Source organism: Plectropomus leopardus, chromosome 8 (assembly GCF_026936395.1).
Source record: "Plectropomus leopardus strain MGB_pleo_1.0 chromosome 8, ASM2693639v1, whole genome shotgun sequence".
NCBI classification, from domain to species: Eukaryota; Metazoa; Chordata; class Actinopteri; order Perciformes; family Serranidae; genus Plectropomus; species Plectropomus leopardus.
Genome location: NC_142183.1, coordinates 21346211 through 21357722, shown reverse-complemented (window position 1 = coordinate 21357722; position 11512 = coordinate 21346211). Strand labels below are relative to the sequence as shown.

Below are 11512 nucleotides of genomic sequence, written 5' to 3'. Positions count from 1 at the left end.
TTTATTTTGATGCTTATACTTTTGTATTTTTACTGAAACGCTTGTAACACAGTACTTCTACACTGTGGTAGCCTATTGCTTTTAATTGAGTAAAAATTCTGAGCACTTCCTCTACGTTGGTGCTGAGAAACAATCTCATCTTGTATCCTGCAGACAACGTGTTCAGCTCCTCCCTAAAAAAAGCAGAAGTCTCAAATTTCTTCACTTCCCCTTTTCCTCCTCAACACTCCCTTCCTGTCATTCACACTGCGTCTCTGCATGAAATACTAAAACAAGGTAAATCCCTTCATGTTTTTGTCTTAATCCTTGTATTTTGTTAGACTGCTGTCTGTTCTTGCTTCTAACAGTAATTTGTTCTAACTCCTGCATCTTTAAATCTGCTGCGAAGACCATCACTGGCCATCACTGTGGGAAAGTTTATTTCTGGTTGAGTTCATTCTTTCTCCCTAGCGTGTGGTTTACTGGCAATGGAGGGAACTGAGTCAACAACTACGCAGAGAGCAACAGGAAACGATGGGAATAAGGCAGCAGTCAACATGGAGCTGTTGTCTGGCAAGCCTTTGCATCGCTTTGTCCAAAGACAGCCCAAAATTCTTGGGGTAACGCATCATATAATCCAGTGCCACATAAATCACAGCTATAATGATACATGATGTTATTACATAGGTGTTTTTGACACATCCCTCCTCTTCTTCCCAGATTGTTATTCTGATCTTTGGCTGTGCAGAGCTCATGATGGGATTTACCATGTCCAGACTAAGTATCATGACTTCTTGGCATATCTACATTCCCCTCTGGCAGGGAGTTCTGGTACATAATATTTGGAGACATGCACTTGTCTTCAACATATGAGTGTTGCAGTATTAGTATGGCTTTATAAATGCTTGGAATTTTTGCTTCTGAAATTACATTTTTGCTTGTTCTCTTTCTTGCCAAAAGTTGTATGAAAGTTAAAAATTAGCTACATAGACCTAAACTGTCTTTTATAGTGGGCTGTAAGCATGTTTAATTCTGCTGTAAAGTTATGCATTTCAATGTGTGGGGGAGCCAGCTTCATGTGGCCGTCTGAAGTACTGCAGGGGTTTTTTTGTACTTACATGTTGGCTTCAATTTTCAGTCCTGGAGGTTGCTGCTTGATTATTGCAGAACAAACGTGACAGTGGTATCGATTATGTCGTTTACCTGGCAAATAAGCCAATAAGTGCCAAAAAATGTCAAACTATTCCTTCAAAGGAAGTTGAGCTAGTTATTTTTTACAAACTTGTTTTTATTAAAAATATGCTTTATAAGTTAGAAGAGCAAGCTAATAGGTAGACTGTGGATTTTATTTTGTTCTGCACTATAATCTTTATTAAATTAATATGCTGATCCAAATAAAAATCAGTTTAAATTTTCGACTTCAGTCCAGCTTTGGTTACCTCTCTAACTGCCACAATAATAAATACAACATGTGAACAAGGCTTTAAAAGTCACCAACAGTCATTAAATATTCTGCTGGTAAATTACATTACATTAAAAGAACAAATTATATAATTATTTTGTTTGTTTTTGAAGTTTTTCGTCTGTGGGAACCTGTCTATCTACACTGAGATACATCCATCCAAGAGGACGGTGGGTATATTTTGGTTTTATGATGTAGTTTTAGTGTTTAACTTTCACTCTCAGTAATCTAGTTGAATTTATCTTTCCCAGGTGACCGCATCTCTGGCCATGTATGTGGTTACACTTTTAGGAATCTTGGTTTCTTTCGGCTACAGGATATATGTCATGTTGGTAGTTTCTCTCGCTTACCCCTACAGACGCTATATGCCTACGAGAACAAACTTGGTGAGTTACAGTACTATAGTGTATGTGTTAAGCTCAATGGACACATTTTCACCGTGTATGATTAACTTTCACTTTCTTTTGTTTCAGCTTTTCTCTCTTGAATTCATATTGTTTACCTCCTCTTTGTGTGTGTTGGTGCTTCTCATCTTCTTGAGCAGCGTTGCACGTATAGCTCTGAAATCCTCACGCACTCAGGTAAAACTTTTGTCATCATCACTTCTTCTAAAACAGGCTTTTCCCACTGAGATTAGAGATTCATTATTCAAATTTAACTCTCTGGAGGGAAATATTTTTGACCAGCAGAGTCCAAAGTCATCTGGACCAGAGTTTCAAACAGTTTGGCTTTAAGCAATGTCTATTTGTTACCAATCATCACTAGCTGCATATTTCTGTCTGTGATGACCAGGACAAGACAGATTTTTTTGTTTTGTTTTATTTAGCAAGGACTATCCAGTATTGAACAAGCAAGCAGAAGTATTCTACATTAAAGTTATGTGTAGAAACTGTATTATTAATACATATTTTTCCTGCTCTTTTACGAAGTCTTATAGCCTCCCCTCACTGAACACAATTTTTATTGTAATGTTTTTTTATTTAAAGGTGCCTTGTATAGGATTTAGAGGTATTTATTTTAGTTGATATAATATTTAATTATGTTTTCAATTTTGTATAGTCCCCTGAAAATAAGAAATGTTGTGTTTTTGTTAAAATGAGCTGTTTATATCTACATAGGAAGTAGCTCCTGTTCGTGGTTGTATATAGAGAAATAGATGCACCATTTAAGGTGGGGCCCCATTATTTTAAGTTGTCCAGTAGCACACGAAGCCAAAAAGTCAGACTTCCGGGGTTACACAATTATACAGATGTTGTGACAAATGTATCCACTGATTTCCTGATAATTCAGCTCAGCTGCTGAACTCAGCTGTCTTTTGACAATTTCAATTGCTTTAACTGTCACATACATGAAAAATATAAACATATCTTTATAACTCAACCTTAACTGTTTCCTTTCAAGATAAAAGCCAACTGGCAACATATCTGCTTGCTTCATTCACAAGGCTTTTTATTGTGAAATATTTGCAGGGCCATGTTGGTGAGAATGCAGTGGCTTGTACTGTTTCATAAATGAGTGGAGTTTTTGTTTGTGGACATATAGTGACAGCAGCAGGCAGCGTTGTCTATGTGAACACCACACACATGCAAGGCACAGCAGTTCAGCAAGTTAGCCGTCGCACTGCTCAAGGCAGGCAGTGCGGCCCAGGCAGGAGTTCTCCTGCTACTACTTGGAGAGGGAGGGGGAGCAGAGGGATACACAGTTGGTTGATATATGCTACCTCACCATTAGATGCCACTAAATCCTACTCAGTGCCCCTTTAAACTTTATTTAACTAGAAAAGCCTCTTTGGAATTCAGCAGCATTAACATTGAGTCAAACAACATAATACAGATCACACAAAGTATGTCACAAAGTCAGAATTAAACAGAAATACAATTGTAAAATCACAGTAAATAAATTCCCTAATGCAATAATATCAAAGATTTTGTCCTAGAAACAACCAAAATGAGACCACAACAACCAGAACAATACGATCTGATGATTATTATTATTTACTGCCTGTCTATCCATCATTATGTTATTGCCTTCTCGCTGTCCTCATCCCTGACCTGTCCTTCCTCTTTTCTTCAACAGGTTGTTTTCCAGCAAGTCCTGCCACCGCAGACTGACATGACCACAAACTAGTCTCAGTCTTTTGAAGTATTATTCTACATTTACTAACACTGATTTTCCAACACTGTGAAAGATATAGGTCATCATTCTGCACAGATCAGCACATGTGAATGTTACACCACCTAGAGGTAGTTTAATTACCCACATCTGCACTAAGCTTCACGCTACAGTATGTGTAACAGTGAGGAATGTATCATTGAACCACATTGATTTGCTTTTTGTAAAGTTTGCGTTACAATCAAAGTGATTCTTGTTGTCTCGTGAGAAAAATTTAACATGCACTTGTTAATGGAGCATAGTAACCACTAGTCTCTTATGGCTTATCACTGTACGAGTCATACAGTAATAAACACTTAGCTATGGTACTTAACTTTGAAGTTAACAGGCGTTCTGTATCAATACTGATAACTATCAGTTACTGCATTCTCCTAATTTTAATGTTTATGTACAAAGAATAACAATGTGTGAAATCAAACCATCACAGTTTAATCAAAGAAATTTTATGATGATTGTATAATGTGGAAACTTACAGATAACTTTTAACCCCTTTGTTATGATCATTATCTGCATTATGTGAATCATTATTACGGTATGTCCAGCTGTTGGTCATGGTTTAAACTGTCATTTAAACTCTGTACAGCTGTTGATAATTATTGTGAATCACTGTAATGTTTATATAGTTCAGCATCAACATGACTGAACCTTTGAATGTATGAAAAACACAGATTTAGCTTTTAGTTTAATGTGTTGCAATTCATGTAATGTATTTTGTCTGTGTTAAATGAACAATGAAATAAAGTGGCGCTCAGATGACTGATACTACACATGCATGTATCTATATGTATGGACAGCACAGAGACATAATGTCTGCACAAGTAAAAACACACAAATACAGTGCACTGGAGATTAATGATCATGTAAACACATGATCATTAATCTGCAGTGGGAGAGATTATGAAGTTCGGAAAGTCTGTCAGAAAGTTTGTACCGAGAGTACTTAGAACTCCATGTTAGATGTCCAGCAAATAACTGATCAGGGTGTTCGGTTTACGTTTGTCAGTGTCCAAGATACCAAGTTAAAAGGACCAACCTTAAATCCAATGAAATAGAATTTTTAAGTTATTATAAAATGTCTAATTTAATACTTTGACCTACAGATGAAAAGTTAACATTTCAGCATTACCAAACTGATTAGCATCAGACAATGTGTTGGTGTTTGAAAAAGAAGTGAAAATTTCAAAGAAATACTCGTGTTCTAATCCCATGTTGAATTTGGCACGTGATAGTGATGGGCAGATCAGTTCTTTCCACATGGGTTAGGGTTAACAACACATGCATTACACTTCACACTCACCATGATGATTTGACTAATGTGTTTGTTGTCAACCATTATACCCTCTACTGTACGTGCAAGACTAAGTCAGTGGTGGATGAAGCCCACAAGTGCAATGATGTTGTAATCAGTTATCTTTCCACCTTCCATTCACAGAGGTTAGTAAAAATCTGACAGCTTTATCGCTGACGATGATTAAAATGTGACATTCTCAAAAGATCACAAACCACAAAAACTGCAATGACACCAGCAACATTTTGGTTGCTTAATTTATTTCCTGTCATTTCACTAAGGAGACAAACAGTAGTTCAACATTACGATGGAAGTCCTCCCCTGGTGTTGGTAAGTCCAGGGAAGAGGGAAATCCAGCAGAGGCATTTGTTGTCGTCATATTTGGTCCATTTGCATATTTTTTAAATGTTCACAGTATTTAATAGACGTAGCTGGCTGTGTACAGAGACTGCATGGAGGCCTGGTCAGCTGAGCCAGTGGGCTTGTACTCTCCTTTGGCAGCCAGGCCGTTGATCTGAAGAGAGCAACAGAGGGGGGAAGTTAGGGCAAAGTCAAACCTGGGTGTTAATGATCAGCCTGGACTACATTAGTGCAAACTAAACAGACAAAAAGCTTTTTAGAATCAATCATTTACCAGTCAGTATAAAGTTGAGTAATACAAGAGTAGTGATTCAATAGCCAGTTTTGTGCACAGTCAACAACTACACATTGATAAGTGGGACTCATTTATTAGTGTCTGATTAGTGTTCGTGATAGCCATTTATGCCCTCTGAGACTAACCTTAGCACGAGTGCAGAAAGCTTCCTGTGCAGCTGCCTTGTTGGCAGCTTTGCCCTGCCAGGCTGCAAGAGCAGAGGCCTGAAGTGCACGGCCGTAAGAGAAGGTCAGCTTCCAGGGGCGATGGAGGGGCACCTGGTTGATGGCGTTCAGGTTGCGGGAGGCCTCCTCCTCGCTCTGGCCTCCAGACAGGAAGCAGATGCCTGGAAATACGCAGAAAGCAGCATGCCACTGAGAAACTGCAGGATGCTCTTGAGCCTTTGAAACCTGAACAAATTGGCTTGAATTCTTTCAAAAACTATTGAGAGTAAGGCAATGAGCAACTGAATGGACCCCCCCCCCCCTCCAAAAAATGGCAAGAATTTAGTAAAAAAGTTGCAAGAAAATTACGTGAAAATAACCACAAAAAAGTTTTTAAAAAAATTATTTTTTTAAAAAAAGTATTTATTATCTTTTTTACATTTTAATTTATATTATTAATCTAATTATAAGAATGCTAAATACAGTTTTCTTTTTTTTTTGATAATATCTAATATTCTCCACACTGGTCATTTTCAAGCAATTTTTGTCACTTTTTATTTTATTTTTTTTATTTTTTTTTTTGCAGTTTACAGACATTTCTTGCCAAGTTGCTCATAACCTTGTTTCCTATGTTTTCACAAGAAATCAAACCAATTTTCTCAGGATCAATAGGTGTAAATGCTTGAGAAAAATGTCAGAATGTAGCAAAAAAAAGGAAAAAAAATGTTGACCCAGGTTCTCAAAGGTTAAATTGGTTTAACCTAAGCTAGCCTCAGACACTCACCAGGCACAGCGGCGGGGACGGTGCGCCTCAGAGCGGTCACTGTGGCCATGGCAACCTCCTGAGGGGTGTACTTCCTGGTGCAGGAGTGTCCAGCAGTGACCATGTTGGGCTTCAGCAGAGTGCCCTCCAGGTAGACGTGGTGGTCAGACAGAGCCTTGTACACAGCAGCCAGGACCTTAACATGAGGCAGATTTATCACTAAACATGCTTTGATATACAATATCCTTCTTTACTATTGGTGGTTTGGCCAATTAAGACAAAGATGATAGACCAACCTTTTCTGTGACGTACTGGCAGCGCTGCAGGTCGTGGTCTCCGTCGGGCAGGATCTCTGGCTCCACAATAGGCACCAGGCCATTCTGTTGGAGGACATAAATGTAAAATAAAGAACTTGCAGCCAGTATTTTGGGTCACAACAAATTCACTTCTTGAGAGACTATGGCCGCATTCACCTGTTGGCAGATACTGGCATATCTGGCGAGGACATTGGCGTTCTCTGCAATGGCGAGAGCTGATGGGCAGCCGTCTGAGATCTTGAGCACACACCTCCACTTGGCAAAGTCACAACCATCTTTCTTGTACTGGGCGCAACGCTCTGAAAGTCCATCAAGACCTGTAGGAAAAAAAAGCCACAAAATATTGGTATGCTGTGGTGTTTGTCTTCAGCCTGCGTTACGTTGGTAAAATGTGCAAATAAATAAACAGCAATAAAAAGACTTCCCCTTTAGACTTTGAATTAGAAAATAAATAACATCTGTTTTCACCTTGTGTGGTGGTCTCTCCATCTGTTCCATTCAGACCGGCTGTGCCTTTGTCCACCTGAAGCATTAAAAAAAAAACACAGATCCATTAAATTAGGACATGTGAAAGACCTGAAGATGTGCATATTCAATTTGTCTGAACCAGCACTCACTTTGATGCCAACAACAATGCCCTTATCCTTGACGACTTGGGGGAAGAGCTTGCCGCTGTCTGATTTCTGGTAGAGTGTCTCATGGAAGAAGATGACCCCGCCCACGCAGTTGGAGATGGAGGCATCAGTGGAGAAGAGGAGGTCACGGAAGCAGCGACGGTTCTCCTCGTTGTTCTCCACGTTGATTTTCTGGAGACGCTTTCCCATGGTTCCTTAAAAAGAGGCAGAGGGAATCATTGCAGATGCACACTCTAGTAGTCAAGTCCACACAGAAAAAATAATCAGACACTGTGACTCACCTGTGGATTCATCTGCAGCCAGGATTCCCTTTCCTGGAGCCACAATCCTCTGAGCAATGTCAGAGAGCTCCTTCTTCTGCTCCGGAGACAGGGATGGGAACTGATGAGTCATCCTGGAGGAGAGAAACCAGTTATTTCACAAAAACTCTGAAGTATGAGGAAGATTTTATCTAATTTTCCAATCAAACAATGGACCTCTGACTTCCTGCCTCTGTTGCACCACCTCTGTAAATATTTGGCTTGCATGGTTGAACTTCGGCCTCCATGCAGATATGTTCTGCCTTCAGGCGTGCAACATCAGTTCATAGTTCACTCAAAGTTACTTTATTCTTAACTTAAGCAAACAGCATAATATGAAGGCTAAGCATTAAAACCAAGAGCATTATTTGCATGCATTCCATAAGTGACAGCAAACAGCACGTTAGACGCGGATGTGTTTCCTTACAGGTATTCGCACACAGCCTGAGGCATACTGGGAACCCTCAGCAGATAACACACGTCGACATTTACTACAGGCTACAAACTTCTCAAAGTACAATCACCACCATTCTGTATTACAAAAATTACGTTTTCTTATGTAATTTCTCAATGTAACTCGAGCATAACAGTTGACAACCTGCTTATCCGGTTTTACCAGACTAGGCCGGCTGAAAGATACATCTTAAATCCAGAAATGCAGCATTATGTCCATTGATGCACACTTAAAAACACGAGGAAACCCACGCATGCAAACTAATCTTGCACAAACAATACGGCATGGTCCTGTTCACTTTGCATGAAAACAACTGAAAAGCAGTGACAGAGAGAGAATGCAAAAGCTAAAAACTAGAAAATGGGTCTTACTTTAACAGAGTTTTGTCACACAGCGACGGCAACAGAAGTGGCAGACGGCCTGTACAGCCTCCCAGCAGCAATTTCACTGATTGAGAAGGCCGAAATTTGGACACAAAGCTGTATTTATGGGCTGTTTGGCGCTGTGGAGGAGGTGCTCGTGATGTGGCGGGGCGTGAGACACCCCTGAGAGGCAATTGGTCCGGTTCAGACAGACAGGGGCGGTGTCTGCATGATGTGGCATCAATGCTCGATTGTGGACTTTATGCTCATATCAGAGGATGAGTTGAAAACAAGAAGGGAACACTATGTGTCGACTGTAAGAAGTTATAAAGTCGAAGTCTGCAAGTGTGCACGCTTCACACACGTTTTTTTAATGTACACTACACTGCACACACGTTTTTTTTTTAATGTACACTACACTCCAATGGAAATGAAATGTAATGTGACAGGCCTGCTGCTATGTTGCAGTTCAGGTTTCTTTGTTGCTTTTGTCCTGGTAAATAGCATGTGATACTGTCTGTTAGTTTAATTTGGGGTCATTCAGGGGACAGTTTAATTTCCACTCCCAAGATGTTGGGTCGATTTAGTTACATTAATAATATATGATGTCAGTGGTACAGTTCTGTACTTCAATGTTAAGATACAAAAAAGGAAAACCTAGAGAGAAATTTGTGGAAAGTTACAAGAAAATAACATGAAACTATGAACACACAAAAACAACTGTAAAACATGGTTCTTTATGGTAGAGGGTGTGTCATGCGTTTTCCCCCTGTCACACTTTGGTTAATACATGAACGTACATGATGTAAATAAAGTACAGTGTCTTATGTAAAACTTTTACCTAATTTCTTTACAGTCACATCTTCCAAAGTCCTGCAGAGTATATACTGAATCTATCATGATATACATTTTCAACAGTGTAAATTTCTTTTTATATCATTTATGTAGAGGTATAGGGCTTACTTCTTCCTTTCCCTGCACATGGACATAAGTTATTTTTAGGCCAATTATTAGCTTTTTACCTGCATAAATAATAATTAAAAAAAAAACCCTCAGTACTAATGCAAGAAATGCATCAGACCCATCTGCATCATGCCCAACAGGAGAAACACTTATCAACTGTTACTTTATACTATTTTTTATTCATTCACTTTCAGATTTGGTGTATAATCACACTAGTATAAGACAGCTCTTTCGCCTAGTTATGCCCATGGAGTTGCAACAGAAAAACCTGCTTTTTCATTGTGTATCTTCCTCATGCGTCACATTGCTCGTCAAAAGCATGATGCATAAACTGTTTCCCTATTGATTGCTGAAAATGGCCCAAAAAACCTGTTGGGTTGTTTGTAATGCTCTCATTAGTCCATGAATGACCTCAGCAGATAGGGGTATTTAAACTGACAGGCTGGGATAGATTTGTAACTCACAATTGACTTTTACACAACTTGGACTCTGCACCCTGTGCAATGTACTCTTTAATAGTGCTGATCAGAGTTCAGTCTCTGTCCATGAGTCCCTTTTTACGTAAGGACTGACTTAGAAAAGGAGAGCTGGAAAAGAGCAAATTGTTGTTCAGACAAGTTTGTTTAAACCTACAAGTATGTGAACTAAAGACAAAAAATATAGCCCCAGAGGAACTTTGGTGTCATTGTTTTAGTTGCGCAGTAATTGCAATAATATCCTCAAGCATTGCAGCTGTCATACATTTATGGATCTGTGGGTGCTGCAATAAAATGCTGCAAAAACAGTAAATATATCTTCTGGGAAAATTTGGTCACATTGGATTTGTCTTAGTAATTCCAATAAAGGGAAATCATGCATGCATGCACACGTGCATTACAAATGGTGTCTTAATTTAGCTGCAGGCTTTGCAGAGGTTATTGCATAATGTTTGGGATCTGGTAAATTCACTTTATTAAACCATACTCTACTTCAGATAGGGCTGGATACCAACAAGGCAAGCCAGGGCGACTACCCAGAGGCAGTGGTGGAGGAAATATTCAATCAAATCAAATCTTTATTTGTATGGCAATTTCATACAAAGAGTAACACAAAGTGCCTAACAGAGATTAAAAACAATAACAGAAATGAAAAACATCAAAGAAAATCAAGAAAAATACAGACAGCCTGACCCTCCCACCCCCACATATACGTACGCAACAAAACACACACATTCATGTAGATATTCCCACACATATTCGCAAAGGCACCCGAACACCTCCCCTTACCACCCACACACACGCACACATACACCAACACACACCAACTGTTACTAAAGAGACATGGCTAGAGAGACATGGCTAGGCACTGAGACCTGAGGCGAGGGAGAAGCTACCTTTGGGGGCCAACCTCACTGAGAGAGGTCACGGTCCAGCACCGCCGGGGCGCCGCCACAGAGACCATCCCAACCCGGGCGGACAGGAGTGCCCGCACCAAGATGCCGAGCCCTCTAGCCACCCGGGCCGAAACAGTCCACGGTACAGCACCCCCAATGGTGGACCAGAGACCACTCCCAGTCCGGTAGGCCCCGATGAGGAAACACTGGAGTTAAAAATATTCAGACACTTTACTTGCGTAAAAGTATTAAACGACACTATAAAATTCTCTGTTACTAGTAAAAGTCCTGTTTTGAAAATGTTACTTAAGTAAAGCACAATCAATATTAAAGAAATTGTGTTAAAATACTAAAAGTAAAAGTAATTGATGCAGAAAAAAATAGCTTCATAAATTAAAATAATTATGAGGAAAACCAGCAAGTCTTCATATTTGAAAGGCTGTGAAATATTTTTTATATTTCATTTTTTATTTTATATTTAAGAAGTAATTTATACTTAACAATTCATTTCATTTTCTAATCAACTTGCTGCACTTGTATATTTCCATATGTTTGTGTGCAAAAGTCTTAACCAGTAAAGTAAACACTAATTACTAACTAAATAATTATATGGAAGCACAAAATACAATATTACCCTCTGAAATGTTT

At 39.2% G+C, this 11512-nt stretch overlaps 2 protein-coding genes across 3 annotated transcripts; one reads left to right on the top strand and one right to left on the bottom strand.

Annotated features, from left to right (window-relative positions):
- Positions 1 to 138: 138 nt before the first annotated feature.
- Positions 139 to 4378, top strand: LOC148188933 (membrane-spanning 4-domains subfamily A member 4A-like). Of its 2 annotated transcripts, none has more exons than XM_088081147.1 (7): positions 139 to 276; positions 389 to 599; positions 700 to 810; positions 1555 to 1611; positions 1693 to 1827; positions 1915 to 2022; positions 3518 to 4378. In XM_088081147.1, exons 2-7 carry the CDS (start codon positions 468 to 470, stop codon positions 3566 to 3568), a joined length of 594 nt encoding a protein of 197 aa, XP_087937273.1. In that variant the 5' UTR covers positions 139 to 276; positions 389 to 467; the 3' UTR covers positions 3569 to 4378. The 2 variants fall into 2 exon arrangements, with proteins under 2 accessions (XP_087937273.1, XP_087937274.1); XM_088081148.1 differs by having other exon boundaries at positions 167 to 276; positions 451 to 599.
- Positions 4379 to 5125: 747 nt separating this feature from the next.
- aldob (aldolase, fructose-bisphosphate B) lies at positions 5126 to 8694 on the bottom strand. The gene is made up of 9 exons (XM_042493917.2): positions 8539 to 8694; positions 7696 to 7808; positions 7397 to 7608; positions 7248 to 7302; positions 6936 to 7096; positions 6759 to 6842; positions 6484 to 6658; positions 5682 to 5881; positions 5126 to 5415 (listed from the first exon to the last, which is right to left on the bottom strand). The coding sequence occupies exons 2-9, from the start codon at positions 7805 to 7807 to the stop codon at positions 5320 to 5322; spliced, it is 1095 nt and encodes a 364-aa protein (XP_042349851.1). The 5' UTR covers position 7808; positions 8539 to 8694; the 3' UTR covers positions 5126 to 5319.
- Positions 8695 to 11512: the final 2818 nt, after the last annotated feature.